The 23,879-nt window shown below is 46.3% G+C and overlaps 1 protein-coding gene across 4 annotated transcripts; it reads left to right on the plus strand.

Annotated features, from left to right (window-relative positions):
* Positions 1-10,519: 10,519 nt before the first annotated feature.
* MED9 (mediator complex subunit 9) lies at positions 10,520-22,923 on the plus strand. Of its 4 annotated transcripts, XM_045526853.1 has the most exons (4): positions 10,586-10,889; positions 20,969-21,145; positions 22,301-22,361; positions 22,711-22,923. In XM_045526853.1, exons 1-4 carry the CDS (start codon positions 10,663-10,665, stop codon positions 22,768-22,770), a joined length of 525 nt encoding a protein of 174 aa, XP_045382809.1. In that variant the 5' UTR covers positions 10,586-10,662; the 3' UTR covers positions 22,771-22,923. The 4 variants fall into 4 exon arrangements, 3 of the variants coding, with proteins under 3 accessions (XP_045382810.1, XP_045382809.1, XP_045382811.1); XR_006729005.1 differs by lacking the exon at positions 22,711-22,923 and having other exon boundaries at positions 20,969-21,758; XM_045526855.1 differs by lacking the exon at positions 22,301-22,361.
* The last annotated feature ends 956 nt before the right edge of the window (positions 22,924-23,879 follow it).

Raw genomic sequence — 23,879 nt, forward strand, 5'->3', positions numbered from 1 at the left:
CAAGGTTGTCAGAGGGTGGTACCTTCCTCCCTGCCAAACAGCAGCACGGAGCCCGCTCCCAGGTTGGCTGCCCTCAATGTCCCCACCCCACAGTGGTCCTGGTAGAGCACTGTGTGCAGCACATTTGTGTGCACGACTGTATATACAGGTGCATTTAATTTTTAAGATCTAATACCATTTCCTTCGGCAGAGAGAGATGATAAGGGACCAGTAATAAATACTTTTTCCTTTTTAAAAAGTCCAGGAGACCTAAATGAGATTCCAGGACAGCTCAAAAAGTAGGAATCCCAGAGGAAGGGAAAATTGCTTCATTTCAATAAAAATGATCCCCAAAGGCTAATTGCCATCACTATGATTTTGGAAATTCTGCAAAATCCTGACCTATTATTGCCCTTCTATAGGAATTTGCTGTTTTTCTCTTTGGCTTAGGTTTGTTTTTTTTAAGTACATCCTTTTATGGAAAACCATGTTGTAAATAAATATTAGCTTACTTAGGAAGCCATGCACAGCATATGATAAGAGAAAAAAAACATATCACAGAACAATATTATCCCAAATTCATTTTAAAAAGGTGTACATTTTAAAAGTAGGAGAAGATAGACATTAAATGTTAAGCATGGATATCTCTAGGTGTGATTAAGGAGAGTTTTTATTATCTTTGGCATTTTTTTTGTACTTTCCAAAAATTCCTCCATTTATCTTTTTTTGGTTAATAGATTTTATTTTATTTTATTTTATTTTATTTTATTTTTTGAGACAGAGTCTCGCTTTGTTACCCAGGCTAGAGTGAGTGCCGTGGCGTCAGCCTAGCTCACAGCAACCTCAAACTCCTGGGCTTAAGCGATCCTACTGCCTCAGCCTCCCGAGTAGCTGGGACTACAGGCATGTGCCACCATGCCCGGCTAATTTTTTCTATATATATTTTTAGGTGTCCAGATAATTTATTTCTATTTTTAGTAGAGACGGGGTCTCGCTCAGGCTGGTCTCGAACTCCTGACCTCGAGCGATCCACCCGCCTCGGCCTCCCAGAGGGCTAGGATTACAGGCGTGAGCCACCGCGCCCGGCCGGTTAATAGATTTTAAAATACTATTTTTATAAGTTAAAAGAATTATTGAAGACACCTCTCAGTCCCTTCAGGAATCCTTATGGAAATTGTCATTAAGGATGTATTTGAGGGCTAGTGACAGAATGGCTCTTTTTCCCACCTAGGAAGAAGCCAGCCATTGAATTGTGGCTCTTTCTCTGTGTTCTGCCATTTGTGCATGTTGCAGCCTCAGGGTCTCAAGAAGGCTGCATGTCTCCAGGCATCACATCCACATTCCATCAAGAAAGAAGGGAGGAAGTAACAGCCTCAGCCATGACTATTTGCCCTTTTTTCTTAGAAGAATAAAAGCTTTTATGGAAGCTGCACACTCAACAGATTTCTGCTGAAATATCGATGGCCAGAACTGGGTCCCACGGCCACTCCTAGGCCAGTCACTGGCCAAGGGGCATGCAATGATCATGACCAGCTCTGCACAGTAACCTGTCATCTGCCAGAGCTGAAGTCGAAGCTGGGGAGGGCATGAGTAGGCAATGGATGATATTTGACCAAAAAAAAGATTGCCAGAAATGTCCCCTTTGCATTATAGATTATTTAACCCCCCATCTCCCATCTGCCCCCTTCCCGACCACAAGCTCCAGGAGCAGCAGCCGGGTCTTATTAGCAGGTGGGCAGCTGATGCTTTGGGAAGGAGGGTGAGGATGGACATGGCGCTGCTGGCAGGCTGAAAGGCCAGGCGTCGTTTCAGACAAGAGGTGGGTTTTCAGGAGGGAGAGCCCTTGAGTGTCCTGCAAAAACACTTAGGAGGGAGGGAGTGGGGCCGAGAGGATTCGCCTCTCTCTGGTTTTATTAGTTCTTCTTATAGATTTCTTTGTCACTGTGACGTAACGTCCTTCACTTACATGTATTCTCTTTGCGGCTGATCTACGTTTTAGAGGTTTTGCCATGGGGGCGTTGAACCAGTTTGGATCTAAACTTTAGCTTTTGGGGGATTTGATTTTGTCATCCTTGTGCTCTCAGCTTCCTCAGTCGAGCTGTGCCAATGTCGGATCTGCTCCTGCTGCATCCTGCCATCTGTAGACTCTCTCGCTCAGACGGTGCTTCTGCAGTTATCTTCCTTCCCAGCTTCTCACGAAGGCCATTTGAAGGCTGCTTTCCTAGCACGTTTGTTCTTTCCCACCTCTTCTGCAGGGGGCTGGGCTGGCTGGCCCCCTTGGCACGGCCCACAGCATCCAGACCAGACTCAGGGACATCTGCCCGCGAGGCGCACGGATGGAGGCTGGGCACACGTCTCAGTGGGGAGATGAAGTCTTGGCTAACGCACAAGCCTCGTCATTCATGTGATATTTTGTTTTTCCCACAAGATTAAAAGCTTCCTGAGTCAAACACCCTTCCTTATGTGCCGTGTATCCTCCCAGCACCTGATAATGTGGCCTTGCATGGAGCAGCGGTTCCATAAACATTTATTAGTGTCCTCGTCATTCATCACTAGAGCAGTGTTAATGCTGATGACGATCCGAGTCTGATTGCCTATGACACCAAAACAACAGCAGAAACGTGAAAAGTGTGGGGGAAAAGATGCACCATGATCTCTGTTTGCCCTCACGGATCTCTGATTTTCTTTTCCTGCACTGCTGAATACTTTGGCACCATGTATGTGGACAACACACAAGGTGTATGACAGCAGACAGAAGAAGAAAGAACAGGAAACAGCCTGAAGGAATGAGCAGGAATCACTCCTTTAACTCTGTTTACCAGGTGCCCCCAGAGTGCCAGGCTTGTGCCTGACACTGCACAGATATGGCCGCTCCTCCCAGGACACCCCTGAAATGGGAGTAGAATTACCCCCATTTTATTGCTGAGACACTCAAGTACAAAGTGGTTGGATGACTGATCTGAGGTCACAGAGCTGGTACTTGGCAGGTGTGGGCCTTGTGCCTCTTCTAATCTGTCTCTTAGGGCAGCAGTCCCCAACCTTTTTGATACCAGGGACTGATTTCATAGAAGACAATTTTTCCATGGACTAGGGGTGGTGGGTCGGGATGATTCAAGAGCGTTACGTTTATTGTGCAGTCAAACCTCTGTGCTAACGATAATCTGTATTTGCAGCTGCTCCCCAGCGCTAGCATCACTGCCTCAGCTCCACCTCAGGTCATCAGGCACCAGATTCTCCTAAGGAGCGCAGCCTAGATCCCTCGCACGCGCAGTTTACAGCAGGGTTCACGCTCCTGTGAGAATCTAATGTCACCAAGGCCCTTGATCTGACGGGAGGTGGCGCTCAGGTGGTGATGCCAGCCATGGGGGGTAGCTGAAGCTTTGCTGGCTCGCCCACCACTCACCTCCTGCTGTGTGGCCTGGTTCCTAACAGGTCATGGACTGGCACCAGTCCAAGGCCCAGGGGTTGGGGAAGTAGCCTTAGGGGACACAACGTAGGCCCGTGCTCTCTGTAGCCTGAAAGCGAATGACTGGGGGCTGCCTGTGGCCTGTTACCACTGTTTGCGTTTCTGCCTGCTGTCACTGCTTTGTAGGTTGACTCCAAACCCTTCAGTCCTCCCCCACTGATTCATGCTGTGAGAAAAACCAACTTTCACCTAGGAGACTAGTGTCTTAGTCCATTCTAGCTGCTATAACAAAATATCAAAAACTGGGTGGCTTGCTCACAGTGCTGGGTGCCGGGAAGTCCAAGACCGAGGTGCCAGCACATTTGGTGGTATCTGGAGGGCCTGTTTCCTGATTCCTACTTTGTGCCTCCCCCTGGTGTCCTCTCATGGCAGCAGGGGCAAATGGGCTCCCTGGGGCCTCTTTTATAAGGACACTAATCCTGTTCATGGGAGCTCCACCCTCACGGCCTAATCACCTCCTGAAAGCCTAACCTCCTAATATCGTCACCTTGGGGGTTAGGATTTCAACACATGGATTTTGAGAGGACACAAACATTCAGTCCATGGCAACTAACTTGGCTCCAACATGTGGTCTTGGGGCCAACTTGGAGCATACTACTGTCTCCTGGGAGCACTCAGCCCATGGCTGGCTTTGCCCTCTGGCTTCTGAGGTGACAGCTAGTTAGAGCTCTACAATCACTGTGGGACTCTAAGCTTGGCTGCCAAGGAGTTTTCAAAAGTTGCAGTGAATTTGCCATGCAGGAAGCTCCTCCGTTCCCAAGCCTGGGCATGGCTCTTCCCACACTTGCTCTCTCCCTGCTGTTGCAGCAATCCCTGGCCAGGCAGTTACATAAGTAGTCCCCCTTGCCGACTGTCACCAAGGCCATCTGAAAAATCAAGACATACGCAAACCAGCAGGGGCCTGCCAGGAGTGCAGCACCCCTGGGGCTCATTGCCCCTGCTCTGGAGCCTGGTTTGAGCCCTCTCGTTACCACCAGATTGGATTTTTCCAAAGCAGGAAATACAATAATAATGTGCATTTGCTGCTAATTTAAAACCAGTTAAGATGCAGGGGAGGTAGCATGAACAGGCTGGAGATGACATTACCCCTGAAAACTGTCTGCCCCTCTGGTTCCTGATGTCCCCTGAGTTCAGTACCACCCACTTGCTCCTGTATCCACGTTCCACCTCTTCCACCAACTGGCCACACACCGCAAGCGAGTCTTTGGCCTCTCTGGGCCTCTGCATCCTCATCTGCAAAATGAAGGGAGACCATCTGCAGGGGCCCCTCCCTTCTGAAACAATCAGTCTGTTCTCCTGTGGGCGGCCCGAAGCGCTTCCTCCCTCCCCTGTGTCTATCGGATCCTGGCCAGACCCCGGCACGAAGTGGGTTCCCACACCTGATGGGTGGATGGGCTGGGGATATTTCCTCACAGCTCTTAGGATCACACTGTTTCTTGGAGCCAGAAGTGAGTATGTGACCCCTGGATTCATCCTGCCAGGTATAGGGTGGCTACAAGGGTTCCCATACCAGGTCCCAGAATTCTAACTCGGTCCTTTACAGGGTCCTTTGCCCACATCATCCCATGTGCAGCATCCCCATGAAAGGAGCAAAAGCAGCCTGAGTATTCCCAATCTGCAGGTGAGGGAAGCTGGGCTGAGAGAAGTGACATGACTTAGATCGTGGCGGCTGTGTCCTCTACCCAACCCACTGTAAAGGAGGGGAACGAGGCCTGCAGAGGGGTCCTCGCTCTGCGCTGCCCTGCCCACAGATGCCAGGACTCACCATGCCAGGCTAGCATGCAAACTCTGCTCCAGTGAACTCTGCTGGGAGGTGGCAGAGCTGCTTTCCAACCCTTGCGCCTGACTGCAAGTCCCGTCCCCTTTCCGCTCTCCAGCTGGTCCGTGTGTTCTGTCTCACACGCTCCACGCTGACCGGGCAGGCTAGAGAGAGCCACAGTGGGGAGGACCGCTGGGTCCCTTCCTGACCGACAGCTGGTAAGGCCAGTGAGCTGTATTGAAGAGCAAGCTCGGGGTTTGGAAGGAACCGATCTGCGAGACTTCAAGAGAGGGGGTGGGCCTGGGTCTTGGCTTCTCCCTCTGGCAGGTAGGGTAATAGATACTTCAGACTTTTAAAAGAAGGGAACGAGTTTATGTAAAATGCCCAGCACAAGGTTGGTCAAAAAACAGTCATCATCCTCTCTGTGCTCCGTGTGACCTTCAGGATAGAGGCCAGTGCCTGTCCCACTGGCATCCTTCTGCCAGCCCGCCAAGAAAAGATATGGTAGTAGCATGTGGGGAGAACAGCGAGACAGCCCCTCTCAGTCCACTGGTAAACAGACAGTCACCCTGTGCTTGGGGCTGGGGGTGGAGCTGGCGGGGAGAGGTCTGAGAGGTGGGAGGAAATGTTCATAGCTTATAGAACCACATTTTCAAAGACACGTTATAGAGAAGGTGGGGGGCTAGGGGACAGTCTAGGTGCTACTGCCATTTTTCAGCTTGGAACTTGTTGCCTTCCACAGCTTTGGATATTTGAAGGTCTGTGATTATAGGTTCTCTCCTCCTGTCCCAAGAGGGCAGAAAGCCCAGCCACGGGGCTGGGTTCTCTTAGCCACACGATGCTCCTCGGCATTCCAGTTTCATAATCATTTTTAACTATGATTTTGAAACTGAAGTTAATAGTCAAGACTCAAAAGATATACAATTAATCCAATATGGTGAAACAAAGTAACTTCTAGAAAAGGAAGAAGTGAAGAGTGAGAAACAGAAAGATGACCAGGAGAAGAAGAGTATTTTTAAACAGCTTAACAGGAGGGGTTAAAGTTGAGGTTTTTGGGGAGCAGCCGGTAGACAGAAAAAAACTTGGCTAACAAATAATTTGAATGAAAATTACTTAGTAAAGAGATCGGAAAGAATATGGTGTCAAAATAATAATGAACCATTTTAGACAAAAACTATTTCCTGGAGTGGATTGCCTCTCATTGGTATTCTATCAAACGCTGTTTGGTAATTCCAGGGCAGCTGGTGGAGGTCTGGTGGAAAATCACAAAAAGAAGGGATGGAGACTAAAGGAGAAAATTCTCTGATTCTGAAAGAAATATAGTCGGATTTGTATGCTTGAAATGCCCCAAAACGAGTGCTTCTGAGAAGTGAAAGCACTGACAGAAATGAGTTGAGCAATTGGACATAATGGAGTATCTTAGAGTAAGAAGAGGATGGTTGGAAGGAATAAAAAGAAAAAATCAAACGGAGTTCTGAGAGAGAAGAAAGGCAATCCGCAGGGTGGAACTGAGCAGGCAGCTTTTGTCTGCAGTGTAAGCAATGAATCGTGGCTTGAGTGAGCTGATTCCTGGTCTACATTGCACTACGTTTGGCCTGAACAATAATTGCTGTCTGGTTTTTTAAACTCACAAAAATCAAAGTATTGTGTTGCTTTTCCGCCTCTCTGAGGCTCCAGGTTATGAAAAGGATGAATCATATGTAAGAATATAGCTTTGATGAAAAAGCCCCTAATCACAGAATGACATGATCATTTTAACAAGACCCATGATGTTTGTCTGACGGAGAAGGGACTATTTTTGGACTTCACATAGCAGAAATATATCACAAGAACATTTACAGGTATTTGGGGTGCAGGTCCACTTTGAGCATCTGAAAGTTCAATTCTGGATGCAGTCTGGTTTTGTTCTTGTATTAACAGTTGGTTTCATAAGGAATAATTTTTGTGTTCTTTTTTTAATTTTTAAAAAGTAGCAGTAACAGCTAAAGCTTAAATAGTGCTTCCTATGGGCCAGGCACTGTTTGAAGCCCTTGATGTACATTGACTTCTAGAAACTTTACAGCAGCCCTGTGAGGTAGGTACCATATGATTCCATTTTGCAGATGGGGAGACAGGTTCGGGAAGGTTAAGTGACTTGCCCAAGGTCAGATAGCCAGAGAGGAGCAGAGCCTGGACTCTATATACCAAGCTCCCACATACCCACCCCCATTTTGCCAATTGTTTATATTTTTCCTATTTGCTTCTAGTTCTCTTATAACATATGAAGGAAAGAAAACACTACACAGAAAGTTGCCATGCCTGTTACATTCCCGTTCCCTGTTCCAGCCCCCGTCTCCTGCATGTGAGGTGTACCTTCTAGTTCCTTCTTCAAATACTCTTACATATATGTCTTGTATCTGTGGACAATATAAAGTGTTATTTTTCATGTTTCAACATTTACATAAGTGGTATTATACTCTCAATCCTTTGTGCAACTTGCTCTTTCTCCGTTTCCACCGGGATGACTGCAGGCTCCATCTGTGTTGACACGTATCCCTCTCTCTGCACCGTCCAGGGCTGTAGCTGTCGGCCACAGCTGGCTCCTGGGCACTTGAAATGTGGCTAATTCGAATTGAGATGCGCTGTAGGTGTCTAACACACACTGGATTTCAAAGCCAGTATGAAAAACAGGAAAATACCTAACAGTTAATAATTTTTAATATTGATTACATGTTGAAATTATGATATTTTGGATACAGTGGGCTAAATAAAACACATTATTAAAATTAACTTCACCTGTTTCTAATTTCTTTAATGTAGCTACTAGAAAACTGAAAGGCCATGTGTGGGTCCGATGTGTGGCTCACATTATATTCCCACTGGAGGGCCCTGAGGTAGCTCATTCCTCTTAACTGCTGTCAGTCTGGGTTTTGTTAATTGGTGAAGGAGGGAGCCCTAAATCTGAAAAATAAGAAGAATTAATATTTACTAAGCACAGATACTTACTAAGTGCTTTACATGTAATAACCATTCAGTCCTCCTGTGAGGTTGCATGGCCACACAGAATGCGTTTAAGCACTTGGCTGAAGTCATGCTACTTCGGAGAGCCTGAGCTGGGTTTGAAGTCAGGCAAGCTGGCTCCTAAGCCTGACTTTGGAACCACTAAGTGGACTAGACAGGGCCCTATGGGAAATAGTGTAAATCTACCTAAGAAAGCAATGACCATGTAGCTTAACTTGGTGAAGTCTCTAACAATACATTCTCCTTACATATCAGTGGAGTGTCTGCATTTTTTTACTTTTAACACTGTGGTTATAAACAGACACACATTTGTTGTGGGAATTTCAGCTTTAATGAAACCAGCACAAGCAGTATTTTTCTGACATCCGCTTGCAACGTTGAAGTTGGTGAAGTCAGCTTTACTCTTTACCGCTAATTATATTAGCTATTTTTAGGGCACACTGTCAATGCCCCACACTCGTTAATGCTTCCTGCATTTCAATTTGTTTTCTTTAGCCATATCTATTTATACCTAAAGTGGTTTTTCTAAGAGATGTCCTCATTATTCCGCCAATGATAAAGTTGGGGATTGCAATTAAGTTATAAAACACACTGGGAGGGAAAAGATTACGTGTGATTGCCATGGGGATATTATTGATAAATACTGGATTGCTTTTCAAATTCTGAATAAAAACCCACTTTAACATCTTGAATCATAAAGTTACAGAACTGGTAGGGACCTGAGGTCTCCTTAGTGTTGGTTAAAACCATCGGCTTGGTGTCAGGCAAAATGTGTGACCCTGGGGCCAGTATCTTAACTGTTGTAGGCCTCAGTGTCCTCATCTATAAGATGGGAATCCTAACACCCACTTTCTAGAGTTCTTTGTGGATTAAATGAGGTAGCGACTGTAACTCTGTTCTTTGTCTCTACTTTTATTCCATGGTAGTGTGGTAATCACTACAATTATTACTATAATAGCATCATTCTTTCCCCAGATGACTCTCTTCAAGCATCTCTGGCCCTGTTCCAACGGCTCTTGTCCTCCATTCTACCAGGACTCTTGAACTCTTCCTTTAGGTGGAGAGGTCCATGGTTCGAAGGAAGACAAGGCTGCAGTCCCCTCCCTCCCTTTGCTCTCCATCTGGGGACTCTGGGCAGTTCTTGCTGAAGAGAGCTGTGCTGAGGCCCATCACTACAGCACACCTCCAACATTCACCTCCCTCTAACACCCTACTCCCCAAGGATCTGCCTCTCCCAATGTGCCTGAAAATATCAGCATTGAGGCTTTCCTTTGGATCACCTTGCCCTAAGTGCTCCTGTTCATCTTGCTACCTGAACGTGGACTTTCTTCTCTGTACTGCCCTTAGTGGTGGACTAAGGAAGAATAGGCTCTGCCAATTGGCAGTTTTCCTAGCTCGTGTCTTCTACCCACTAGGGAGGCTTAGGACAGGTGTCCCCACTGCCAGAAATTTATTACACACCCCCACATCATACTTGTTTTGAGAAGCATAAGCACAAACCCATAAGAAGTCTCCCTCTTTTGGCCTAGGATCCTAGGGAGTCACCATGAAATGTGACTTTTCAGGGTCAGCCATGTATGTGAAGTTAGAAGACAGTTTAGGCTCTGCCATGACCCTGAATTAAATCAGATTTTAGAGGTGAGGAAACTGGGACCTAGCGGCTTAAGGAACTAGCCCAAAGGTATGGTGAGTACCTGATGTCGGCCTTCTTCTAGGATATGATATTCGTACTCCTGGCACGAATCCCCTCTGCATTGTATTGAAAGTGAGAACAGCTTCCCCACCAACCATGGACACACACATTAAGCCCAGCACCTGCCATCCAGCAGGTGCATACTAAATGTTCGTTGAGCGGAATTATTAACTCCTCCCTCTGCAGCCACCTGGAACTTGGAGGGACAGCAATTTCTTTGCCTCGGCGTCCTTAGGGCTTAGCACGGTCTCACACTATGGGCTCGCTGCCTCTCCTCCTGGAAGCTGTGCGGCGTAGGCGCCTTCGTCGCCGGGTCCTCAGCCCCCAGAGAGCCCGGGCCCACGCACACAGGTGCGCGGAAACGCTGTCTACTCTCCCCGCAGTTCCACTTGGTTGTTGGCGAGACTTCGGCGGTCTGAGCCAACACTCCTGTTAGTTGCTTTGGAGCCCTCTGCGTCATGTGAATAGGAATAACAAGACATTTTTGAAATAAATCCTTATTTCTTACTATTTAATAATTTAGCTATCTTGACTCACAACCAAATCCAGGCCACCCCAAACCTACCCACAGCCCGTTACCTAGCAACAGTCTTCCCCGCCCCCGCGTCTTTGCCCCGCCCCATGACCCGTGCGCTCGCTCAGAGCCTTCATCCAGGCCCCACCCCTCGCGGGACGCGCGATGGTGACGTATGGAGTCCGCGACGCTTTCGGCCGGCCAACCCCTGGGGTCCGCTTGACCTGACTCGCTGACGGAGCCCGGGCGCCATGGCCTCCGCCGGGGTTGCTGCCGGGCGACAGGCCGAAGATGCTTTACCGCCGTCGTCCGAGCCGCCGCTGCCTGACACCAAGCCGCTGCCGCCTCCTCAGCCGCCGCCGCCGGTCGCTGCGCCTCAACCGCAGCAGTCGCCGGCGCCGCGGCCTCAGTCACCAGCCCGCGTGAGGGAGGAAGAGAATTACTCCTTTTTACCTTTGGTTCACAACATCATCAAATGGTAAGAGCCTAGGAGAGGACCAGTCAGTCACCACACTCCCTCTCGCTTCTCGTCTTACCAGTTTCAGAGCTGCCAGAGGCCCGGGCGCTCTGAGGCACGCCCCCATTTCACAGATGGGGAAACTGAGACCCCAGAGCGGGAAGAGGCCTCTCAAACCCGCAGAGACAATCAGTGAGTTCAGCGAGCTCTTTGAGCCCCGAGTGTTGCGATATTCGTTAAAATGAAGCCATCCTAGAGACTAAATACACAAGACTCTGTTGTCCAACTGCTGAAGTGTGCATCCCAGCGCTCCTGAGCAAATTAAATTTCTCTGAGCCTCAGTTTCTCACCAAAAAGACATGATCTGGAATAACCCATGATTAAAAAGATTTAGAGATAGGGTGATAATGGGAAACATTAGAGGAAACGAAGACACAGAAGTTGCCCCAGATGACTAGATACCCATGTGCTAACTTTGTTCTAAAATAGTATTAAAGGAAGTGGTTGTCATCCATTTGGCCAGCATTCAGGTTAGCCTGAGTTTTCAAACAGACCCTGTAAAGGGAAAAAAACAAAACCAAAACCCAAGCAGGAGTCTCCCTGATCCCTGAGTTTGCCTTAATTATTTTCATTGTTATGTTACTTCAATATATATTCACATGATACTAGGTGTAAACTCCTAGATTGTAATTCTTATTCAACTATTGAAAACCAAAACAAAGTAAATTAAAAGAAAATTACCATTCCAGTATGACTCTTTGATGTTTTGTTGAAATGAAATTGTTACAACTGAAAGTCTTGGCTATTGGTGGCCCAGCTTTTGAGTTTAGGCAAACTAGATTCACTGGCTGTGGGATGACCTGATTCTCTTCTGCCACTTTTCTCTTCAAATGACGGCAAAGCCTTCGTTCTTACGTTACACCCTGACTTCATTTGTCTGGCTTCACTTGTAGTGAAAATACTGTTTGTAGGGTACTAAGGCAGACTGTTCTGGGTTCGTTAGCCTGTGATAATGATCACAAACAGAAATGCAAATGCAGACCCTGCAATCCCAGGTCAGTGCTGGATTATGAAGGTGTTATCCAGATTAACACCAGTGTACTGGTTTTAAGAAAAATATGGAAAAATGAAAACACAAAACATATACATTCACAAAGACAACTCTTGGACCTCTGAGAGTATATTCTTGAGCCCCAGTAGAGCAGTTGGGTTGGGCCGGCCTTAAAGATGGGGCAGTAAGTTATACTAGTGAGAACAGGCTTTGAAGTCAGTCCTGGGTTCAAATTTGTGTTCTGAAACTTGCTTGCTTTATAATCTTGATAAATACTTAACCTTTCCAGGCCATAATCTTCTTATCTCTAATATGTCAATAATGGATCTCAAAAGGTAGTTCAAGTTATAATTCCATAATGTACTGTCTGGGTGACCTTAGCAAGTAACTTAGCTTCTCTGAGCCCCTTTTTCTCTTATGAAATACAAATAATAACACTCAAGTCATAGGATTGTTGGGAGGTGTACTCAAGAGCATACCTATGAAAGATGGCGAGTTGATCACATGTGCTTGTCTGTTCCCTCTGAAAGGACTCTAAAGGGTTTTTTTTAAAAAAAATCAAGACCAAAAAGAATAGGACAGAAGGTGATTGCCACAAAGTGGATGGCCAAGGGCTAACTCACCTGCCAGCTCCAAAGTAGCTGGCATTGACCATGGCCTCTCCTCAAATCTCAGGAGCTGGCAGTTCTAGGACCCTCTGAAAACAGGGGTGAAGGGGGACTAAGAACAAGAGGATTACTTAGAAGTCTCGTTGAGAAGCAATCCTATCCCACCTTCCATTCCTCCACTCCCCAAGCAGCCAGGTGACCAGACTTCCATCTTGGCAGACGATTAAAGGGTTACTCTTTCCCAAGATTTATTCTTAGGAAGGAATCAGCCAGAGAGTTTCTGGACCAGGAGATACCAGGCACATTACAGAGGTAGATAAGGGCAGCCATTGCTGAAAACAGGGATTAAGAGAAAGTTCACAAACTGAATAGTGAGACCGCACCCTACCTAGCCTTCTTCCCCCACCTGGCTTCTAGACTGGGCAACCAAAGAGAATGGAGGCACCTTGTCTGCAGTGTCTGACCAGTCAAGAGAAAAGACTTTGGAAAGAAAAGACTTTTTTTCCTCAGGAAAGAGCCTAGTAAATTCATTCTAAGAAAGTGAAAAAGCTCATACACAGAGCTTCCACTAAGCCTTTTAGTGTTTTACTCTTAAAATGGTAAAACTTAGCCAAGGCTACTAAACATGTGAAGAAAACCCCTAATAAGAAAGACAGGACAAGACAGAAAAGCAGAAAAAGCCACTTGAAGGAAATAGTATGTGCAGAGGGATGGAGTGATGTTGTAACCATGAAAAAAAGCTAGGATCCCATCTGAAAACCTTGAGTATAGGTATGTCTTTGAGTTTATAGGCTATTGAGGGAAGGAGCCATAGATTGTGATAAGGGCAGAGGAGCAAGGGAGAGAGACCTCATGAAGCCTGGAGGAGTCAGAAGCCTTGTTAAGTATGGAGCCGACAATGAGCTTTAATTAGGAAAGAGAGGAGGAAGGGTGGTATCGGAAGAACGTAGGTAAGGACGTGGAGCCAAGAAATAGTGTCAGCTCATGAGGGTCAGCTCTCAGCTTGGTGGTGCTGAGCATAAATCCAAGGTATGAAGGGGGAGACAGGAAGGGAGAGCTGGCGAGGAGGGAAGAGCCTGGGTACAGAGGGTAGCGCGTCCCCTTGGGGAGCAGGACTTTGTCTTCTGAGGGATGGGGAGCTAGTTAAACTTACAGGCTGGGGAGCCCAGTAGGACACCATCCTGGCAGGCCTGGCAGGAGGAGGAGATGGGCTGGGACCATGTGCAGTTGCCCAGAGTGGCTCTCCCATGCCCTAGATCTCTTCCTCTCCTGTAACTTCCCCTCCGTGGTCCTTGTGCTGTTTATTTACTCTTTGCCCAAGGGATGAATAAGGAAGTAAAACCTGAAGTAGTGAATTTAGCCTTTCTTGTTTTCATAAAGAATTCAGAGTGTTACCTCATTAGGATTTTTAAAAAATTATTTAATAAAAGTAGCCACTGCAAATTCAGATGTACAGAAAAGTATAAAATGAAAAAAGGGTTCTTTCTCCCGAGTCCGCTCACCAGTGGTAACCGCTGTTGATACTTTCTTCAGTTTCTTTCCAGGAATGATATACGCATGTCTTTTCAAAAATTTATACAAATTGAGATCATGCTCTACTTTGCATTTTTCACTGATTAGTCTATTTGGGGCACTTTCTATACTGCACATAAAGATCTATCTCATTAAGGCAGCTGCAGAGAATTGCATCTTGTGGATGTACCATAATTTATGTAACCAGTTTTCTGTTACTGGGCTTTTGGGTATTTTTCTAATTTTTGCTATTACCAGCAGTGCAGGGGTAAGCATCCTTGTATTTGAGTAAGTTTATTATGAGGTAAACTCGTAGCAGTGTAATTGCTGGAGCAGAGGGTCCATATATCTTTTATTTTGGTAGCTATTGCTAAATTTAGACCTCTAGATCTTTTTAGCTAACTCCTCCAAAATTAAGTCCTATAGACTGGACTGTTTAAATTAACCTAAAAAATCTATTAACTAAAATGGCCCATAAATCTACCACCTAGAGAGTATTAAAAAAAAGTTAAAGTTGTAGGTGGATTCCAAGAGTACCCATAGATATGAAGTGGAAAGTGAGCCTCCCCCACCACTCCTCTCAGCTCCCTCCCTTGTCCCAAAACTGCATAGTATTCTACCTTATGAATGTGCATCATTTATCTAAACAGTTCCCTGCTCAAGGACACTCACTGTTTCTGGCATTTCGCTGTTGTAATCACTGCTGCAAGGAGCATCTTTGTCAGTGCTATCTTGGTGAACTCTTGGGAGTCTCTGACAGATACATTTCTAGCAGTGGGATATGCGAATTTAAAATTTTGATCACTATTAGCAAATTCAGAAAGAATGCACCAGTTTATAATTCCACCAACAGTGTGTGTGTGTGTGTCTTTTCCCCATATCCCTACAATCACCATTAAACTTTTAACTTTGACTAGTCTGATAGGTCAGAAACGATATATTGATCTGTGTCTTTTATTACATTAGGTAAAGCATCTTTTCATATGCAACTTTATATATCATTTGTATTTTTTCCCTATAAAATGTCCATTTTTCTGTTGGGTCATTCTTTTTATGAGCTCTTTATTCAATGAGGAAATAATATCTTTGTATGTCAAATGTATTATAAATATTTCCCCCAAATTGTTGCTTTTCTTTTGTCATTGTTCATGGTCATGATGTTTTTTTTCATTCAGAATCATACAATTTCATATAGTCAGATTTTGTTAAGTTTTTCCTTTATGGCTTCTGAGTTTTGGTCCTACTTAGAAAGGCCTTCCCACTCAAAAATTATAGATATTGTTCCCTTTTTCCTAGGATTTTCATGGTTCCATTTTTTTACTTTTAATTATTTGATGCTTCTGGAATTTACTTTGGTGAAAGGATAAGGGGGCCCAGCTTTTACCCCCAGTTAGCCACGTCTTCCCACTGCCATGTATTGAATGTTCATTATATGCCCTGCTTGAGTTGCTGCCTTTTTCACAGTGAATTCCTGTATGTTTGCTGATCTACTTCTGGATTTTTCTATTCTCCAGTGCTAAACTGTTTTAGTTCTTAAATCTTCATAGTAAATTTCATTATCTTTTAAGGTTAGTCTTCTTACTTTTTCTTGTCAGTATTTCTCTGTAGTGCCTTTACCTTTCCCCTCCAGTTTTCCGGTAGCCTGCGGGAGATCATGATGGTTTTAATGGAACATTTTCTGTTTCTTTGCTTCCAAGCCTGGTGATAGCACTCATCAGCCAGGTCTTCTAGCCTTGCTTTTGAATCTTACAGTCACGTCTTAATTAGCCTCTTTGCCTTTATACTTTCCTCTCTCTGATTCATCCTGTGCATGTTACCAGGTTAATTTTTCTCTGCCCCCTCTTCTTCCCAAATTGAGCCCAAACATTTAGCCATCCATTCAAGGATCTCTGCAGACCGTCTTCAAATTCCCGGCCTGGCCCACCTAACACAAAGCCCAGAGAGGGACCTTCTGTTGCAAGTGCCTTTGGATGGGTGGAGTCCTCCAGGCTGGCAGGCCTTCCAGTTCTCTGCCAGGAGTGCCCACGGAAATGCCGCACAGAGAGCTCTGTGAGCCAGAACCTCCCCCTGTAGCCCTAGGGCCCTGCCTGCTTCTGGAGTGCTCCACCTAGGACAGCCCTGCTTAGAGTGGGAGCCCATAGCGCTTTCTTCTCTCCTAGTGCCTTTCCCGTAGTTGAATGAACAATTACCACTACATATTATGTTATTTTTAAAGGATGAGGAAAGGGAAAAGAAAAGTCTCATTTTTATGCCTATAAGAAATATAAACCCCAACTCTTTGAGACCTTTTGGTATATGTAGAAGCTACATTATAAAAGTACATACATAGTAACGGAGGAATGAAATGAGGTCTGCTAGACCAGGAAAAGCTATAATTTTTTTTCCTTCAAATTAAGCAAATCTAATCTGAGTCTGTAACTAAGTGTCCCAGCGTAGGCATTCCGAATTGCAGTGGTTACTGCCCTGCCTGATGGTTTTGGCTCACCTAGTAAGAGTATTCTGTCAATATGGGTACTTTAAAACTTTTTAAATTAAATGTTTCAATGCTTTAGATGCCCTGAGTCGCTAGGTAGGTAGAGGGGAGCCATCCTTGCCACCGCAGAGGGAGCTGAGTGATGAGCACACTATGCTGTCCTGTGCCCTTTGAGCTTGGCCAGGCTGCTTCAAAAAGTCAGCTTGTTGAGGCAGGTCAACAAGACCTCTTTCATGGGAACAGGGTGTTATAGGCCGGCTACTTCCCACACGAGTGTCTATTTTAATCTGCCCAGTCCTCCACGCCAGCTGAGGCCTGTTCCTTGGTTATGCAGGACACAGCCCACAAAGAGCCCACGCTGGCTCTCCGGGGCTGGTCTGCAGGCGTTACTGCAGCCCTCTGCCCTCCACTTTCTTCCCCCCAAGCCACATCCCAGGGAAAAGGATGGTGCCCACAGATGGGGTATATTGTAGACTACATGGAGGAGGCGTTCCAGGCCTGCTCAACAGCCCCTTTGCTCCTCTGCCTCTTTCTTTCCTTTTGTTCAGTATAACTTACCAAGCACCTGCTGAGCCCCGAGAAGGCAAGCCCTGAAGGCAGGCCTCTTCTTGGGTCAACAGCTCCTCAGCGAGCCTGAGAAATTTACACAGGGAGCGTTTATACATATGTACCTGGGAAGGCCAGAGGTGCTTTGGTGGCACTGACAGGGGCCTGGCAGGTGTTGTCTGGGGGTTGGGGCCATCTGGGATACTTAAGCAGCATAGTGACCTGCCCGGACTTGGGTTTCTAAAGGCAGGTGGGGCAGCGGGTTTAGGAGAGGAGGACAGGACAGGAAGACAGCGCAGTGGGAGCTGGTGGTGGGTGGCCTGGAGGGGTCTAGAGGAGGTGGAGTTGGCAGGATCGGTGGCTGGGAGGACGTGAGGCATACAGGAGTGAGTCTTAGAGGGTGGCCGTCTAGCACGCCAGAGGCAGGCAGTGAGTCCACTCTGGACGTTTTCCTTCTCCCCACATTCCAGGGAGAAACTGCTTGGTAACTGTTGGAAGGAGGGAGCTAAAATTGAGGTAGGAGGACTGGCTGGGGAAATGTTCTCAGCATCCAGAGGTGGGAGTGGATGAACGTGTTCTGGGGCATTTTGTAGAGCCATGTCTTTTCAAACTCCCGTTAGCAGCAGAACCTTTTGTCATTCCTCCCTAAAAAGAATGTTTTTCATATGTAACCCCGTGAGCAGATGGAAGCAAGGGTGTGAGGTTCAAAGCCTCCCTTCCAAAAGCCCTTCAGGTCATGGCAGAACTGGAACAGAGAAGTGCATATAGCTGATAGATAAGCAATAGCCAGTGTTGTCCATGGTCACGTAGAATGTACGTCAGTACAGGTTTTTTGGAGGGCATTTTGGTAATATCTGTCAAAAATGTAAATATACATAACCTTTGACCCAGAATTTCTACTTCTAGGGAATTATCTTACCAGAATACTTGCACAAGTACATAAAGATGTAGGTACAAAATGTTCATTGTCATTTTAATAAATTGTAAACATTCCAAATACCCATGAACAGCCAAAAAATGTAGCTGTACAATTATATATGTATTAACATGGAAAGAGATCCAAGGTGCATTGTTGAGTGAAAAAAGCAAAAATCAGAACCATGTGTGGTCACATTTCTGTTAAGGAACAAAAGTGTGTTTGTATGTTCTTGTATATTTCGAAGCAGTCTGAAACAGTATACACCACATATTAACAGAGGTTATCTCTGGGACACAGGATTAAAGGGACTTTCCTTTTGTAAGCCTTGGGTGTCCTGTCATTTTTGAATATTTTCCCTCGAACACCTATTACTGTCATTTAAAAAAAAATACGGTGAGATGAAAGCCACTGGAGTTAGCGCAGCGAGAGGAGAGACCTCGGGCAGAGGAGAGGGCTGGGAAGTGCTGGTCCCAGGGTGAGTCAGCTAGAACCGAGTGGGGTGTGCGGCAAGCGGGGGTAGAAGTTTTGAGGAGGAAGAAATGGGAAACCAAGTCAGATGCCACGGAGAGGTCAAAAGAAGTGACTGTCAGGGTTGGGAGCAGGTCGGTGTCAGTGCATCCAGGGGATTCCTTTGCTTCCTAGTCACCAGGGCTCATGCTGCGCAGTTGCTGGCCAGTTTGCATCTATACTAGAGTACCCACACTTAAAAAACAAAGACAACTGGGGCATGATTCTCAGACCCACCCACCTAAACCCTGTGCAGTTTGCCTGTGAGTCTGATGACACAGATACAGATGTCTGTTGTCCAAGGGAAGGGTGCTCTGAGGATCATCCCTCCAGTAGTGTTTTTGTCCAAAAGCAGAGTAGGTGGGCCCAAAGTGCCCTGATCTTGCCTTGTTTGTATGATTTTCACCCTTCTTAACCTAGTTGCCTTTTTTCCTTCCTTCTAAAATTGGCTGATGACTAACATTGAACACAAAGCCAGGCCCATTTAGAGCTTTCTGCCTTTATGCACTCAACATTTGGGCCTGTCGCTTTTCTTTTGCCTTGAATATTTCACAGTCATCCTGGCTTCGCAGGTGCCCATTTGGTTCAAATAGTGTGTTCTGAATAGCGTCTTTTCCTCACGCCAGGAGTTCAGCGCTATTTACCTCCACCAACTAGGACAGTTGAGGAGCTTCCAGGGGGCCTCCCCGTGGGCTGCGTGGCCCCCTTTCAGCTCAGCTCCCCTCCAGGCAGTTTTTCATAGGACTCCTTTTTCACTATCTGAAGACCATCTCCTTTCCAGAAAGTTCACCAGGCAACCCTTGAGATTTGGGGGTTTTTAGAAATAAACATTTTAAACATGGCCCACTTTTTACTGTCAGAATTAAATTTTCTTTGGGGCCAGGTTATATTTGCTTCAAGAACTAGATTATCTTAACATCCTTCCAAATTTCTATTATATGTATTTTTTGCTTTTACCATGTCCTTTCAGACTCACGTGATATGAATCAGTTTTCTTAAAACTATGTTTTAATTTCAAAACTTCCTTGGGACTTGAGTTCTTAACAGTGTGTTGACATGCATGCCATCCAAGTATGATTTCAGAAGTCCAGATGGTATCTGTCCACATTTGTGGATCAGAGCTGAGACTGAAAAGAATTAAAATAAGAGATGTTCCCTGTTTGCTTCCCTCCAGAAGATTGTCAGTTCTCATGAATACCAATTACTCCTCCCTGGAAACTGAGAAAAGGTATGCCATTAATTGTCTCTCTGAGTGGAGAGCATCAAATGACAACAAGTGTTTGCCTGGCTGTTGGTTCCCTGGAATAAACAGCTCTCCGATCCTGCCTCTGAGTTTAGAGTTGTTGATAAATAGTGAGCAGGCCCTGCTGGCCGTCTGACTAGGTGTGAGACGTAACCACCCGATGGATCACCAGGAAAGATGGGTATTCTGTCTGCGTAAGCAGAGAAGTGATGAATAATAAACATGAATTAGCACCATCTGGGTTGAAATTTCCCACCAGGGATGAACATTTATTAAAAAAATAAATGATCATTGACGGTTTTTTCCTCTTACGCCTCAGTGGCTTATTCCTAGAACAGCTTGCCAAATTGGCTTTTAGTGTTTAGTCTCAACTGCTTGTTTTCAAAAGCTCATCGACTTACTAAATTTTTAAAAATGTGTAGGAGCAACTGGCGAGCTGTTTCTTTGATCTTAGGTGAGAGTTTTTGTTCTTGTTTTGTTTTTAATTTGGTCGTGACAAGGGACCATGGATCTCTGCACAGCTAATAATAGCTGTGAATTGAAGTGAATGATCTGCCTTGAAAATGAGCTTGACTCGAAGGCAAGGAGTTTACACGAGTATGGTAGGAGAGAGCCTATACCTGTTGAAAAATTTCCAATAGTTTGTAACTAATTTAAAATTTGTGAATAGCTCTGTGGAAATTAGTATTTATGTTAACAGGTTCAAGTAAGCATTAAAACACCAGCTAAAATTATCTCTTGCTAATTTTAAAAGTCTCCTGTTTGGCCTGGAAATGGCTCAAATTAGACAAAATGTAGTGTTTCAATAAGTTTTGTTTGGTATTTGGCACCTGATGTTGGTGTTCGTTCATTCATTTATCCAGCACACATTTATGAACGTAGTTGCCAAGCACTCATTCTTTCAACAAATATTTCTTGAGTGCCTGCAGTGTCCCATGCACTGGGCCAGGGATGGGGGACATCTAGAGTGACAGTTGACTAGACTGAAGAGCAGAGAGTTGAAGTGTCTGATCCTGTGAGTGTGCCAGGCACTCGAGTGCTTTGCCTGGTTTACCGATGCCTAAGAAAGAACCCGTCCCTGCCCTCTAGAGATGCACAGCCTAGTCAGGGGACAGACATATAAAACAAAGCATTCTAAAAGATACTATGGGAGTGACAGCTGGCTCTGAGGGGTACAAAGCAGGAAAGCAAGGTGTGGATCCCAGCCGTGAATGCTAACAACTGCCTTGTGCCCCTTGCAGCATGGACAAGGACAGCCCGGACGTCCACCAGGACCTGAATGCCCTCAAAACCAAGTTCCAGGAGATGCGAAAGCTCATCAGCACCATGCCTGGCATCCACCTGAGCCCTGAGCAGCAGCAGCAGCAGCTGCACAGCCTGCGGGAGCAAGTCAGGACCAAGAACGAACTTCTGCAAAAGTACAAGAGTCTCTGCATGTTTGAAATCCCAAAAGAGTAGAGTGAGGCCGACTTCCAGGAATACCTGAGAAAGAAGGGGGAAGGCAAAGGTCTCCCCACACCAGCACTTCCTTGGGATGTGGTTCCTTGGGACCCCAGCTCTGAACCTCAGACCCAACGGGCTGCTGCTGCCGCTGCTGCTGCCGTGTCAGCATTGACTGCAGGGAGCCAGCGCAGCGCAGCAGGCTCCACGGGGGCTTCCTTGTATATATACAGATGTCTAGATGCATGATAACTTAAGTGCCTGCTGGTGGAAGTCAGAATGTTCCTGGAGGCTGGGAGGGGGTGGAAGACTCTGCCCTGCCTCTGGGGAGGGGCCATGTGCTGTGTGTGCCCCCCCACCAGCAGATCTGAAGAGCACAGTGGGAAAGGAGGCAGCTGGCTTTTGCTTCCTTCCCTCCCTCTTCTCCACCCCCCATACGATCAGAGTGTACCAGGTACATATTGTTCCTGTTAACTGCAGTTTCATGAAACATTTGCATAGAATTCACTGGATCAATTAGGCTTGCACGCATATGGCGTGGATTTAACGTGATAAAAGAAGGCTGTGAGAGAATGAACATTGTTTTGAAAGGTTAGAGGGTGGCTTTTTTTCCTGAAACAGTTTGGTTCCTGTTATGTTTGAGCTAGTGAATCGAACTATACCAATGGGGGTGTCAGCCCGGAGCCCTGCCAGGCAGCGCCTGCCTCCAGATTTCCTGCCTCCTGCAGGTTCTCCTTACTTCAGCTCCTGCTCCTTTCAGCTCCTGTCACCTTTGATTAGTGCCTGAGAATGGCCAAACCACTTCACATCTGCAGTGCTTCCTGGGGTTGGTGAGGTGCTGTCCTTTCTATGCAGGCTTAGATAGGTTTTCCGGTGAACGGATCTTCCTTCTTCTGGCATTTCAGATTCACATTGCCCTGGTTGAAAAAAGTATTTCCCCCTCTGGCCTTCTCACTCAAGAGTCAGCAACATTTACTGCACTGCAAAGGGTTCATGATGCACTTTTTGTTCAGAGAAAGGCAGCTCTAAGTGATAGCTCAGATGGTCCCTCAGCCAGGGTAAAGTAGGCTTGGAAGTTATACAGCTAAGTTCTAGCTCTTAAATGTTTACAAACCTTCCTCGTTCCTCCCCAGCTCCCCTGATTTCTTCCAGATGGGACATTTTATTTGTGTGCTCTCCCTTTGTCAGATTGAGGTAAGAGCAGTTCTTTCCCTTGCCTCTTAAGGATGGGGTGAGAAGTAACTGAATATTGTTTGGCTCTAGAAACAAGCACATAACCTGTGCTGACCAGTTCAGAGGCTTAGCAGCTGCCTGCCGGCTGACCTCGTCGGCAGGAATATTGGTCGGAGATGTTTTTAGCAGAGTTCCAGTGGTGGCGACCTGAAAGCGGCTGGCATATTAGGACTGGGGGATGTGTGAGAAGATCAAATTTCAGTGGCTTTGGACAGAAAGGCAGACTCTGAATTTAAGTGGTCGGTCACCTTTTAGACCAGTTCTACCTTGGGCTTATTACTTAACTGAATCAGTTATTTTGAAATTTCAGAGTAGTGTGTGGGCCAGTTTTAAGGCTCTGACCAAATACCATGAAATGCAAAGCACATGAAAACACCAGACCACCGGGGTCTTTCTGCGATGCGAGGCTGAAATGGAGAAAGGCTCTTCACAGAGGCAGAGGGAGACAGGACCTTCCCTGTATTCCAGTGTTTTGAATTGTGACATTTTTCAAATGTATAATTAAAAGAACTTATGCTTTGCTCTCTGGACCTCATGGTTTTCGTACTAAGAAATTCATAGTAGGTTGGCTTTTGGATAGTCGAGAGGAAAATGTTCTCACTCTGCTCACAGAACTAAACCTCTGCTCCTTACCTTCCTCCACCCCAGCACACACACCAGCTACACCAGCATCAAAGCAGAATGACTCCTCTCCCGGGAACGGCATCTGTCCCCAAGGGTAGTTTCTCTGGTGGTGATCCTGTGCCTGCCTGTGGTCAGCCCTCTGGGCTGTCTGCTGTCGTGGGGGTGTGTCCCCTTTGGTGAGTTGAGGAGGTTCAGCCCTGTAGGGAGCGGCACTCACTGAGTGGGGTTGAATTCCCTCCCCAGGACAATGTTGAATGTCCCTCACAGGGCTGAGCACCCTTTTAAAGCTTCCAATTGTTTGGATTATTGGGTGGCAGGCACTTGTGCTGAGTACTTTTCAAACATCACACTTAATCCCCACAGCAACCCCATGCAGAGAGCGTTCTCTGTATTCCTCCATGAAGAATTTGGGGCTTGGCAGGTATTACCTGCCGAAGTTTGCAATTACTAGTGGCGGATAAAGGTAGGTCCCACTGAGAGGGAGACAGCAAGGTGGAGAGGGTGCTGGAGCCCACTTGGAGCACCGCCTGAAGTGGGGGTGGGAGGCTGTGGGGTTTTTAACTGTCTCCAGACAGTGGATGTGGCAACTCTGGAGGGGGTGGCACCAGCCAGCTCCCACAGGGGCCTTTCAGCCTTGGTTTCCTTAATTGTGAAAGCAGGCCCTGAGAGACAACCTTTTGTCGCCTGGGCCCACACTGAGTCTAGTGACAAAATGGCCAGGGACGGTTCCAGTGGCCCTTATGCTGATGGAGAAGTAAGAATGTTCTTTCAGAAAATGAGGCCCTTTGTGACTTGGCCTAAAGAAAACTAAGCAGGTAGATGGCTAGAAAGATTTCAGCTCTAGGGAAGACCCTG

The sequence above is a fragment of the Lemur catta genome, chromosome 15, assembly GCF_020740605.2.
Source record: "Lemur catta isolate mLemCat1 chromosome 15, mLemCat1.pri, whole genome shotgun sequence".
Taxonomy (NCBI): Eukaryota; Metazoa; Chordata; class Mammalia; order Primates; family Lemuridae; genus Lemur; species Lemur catta.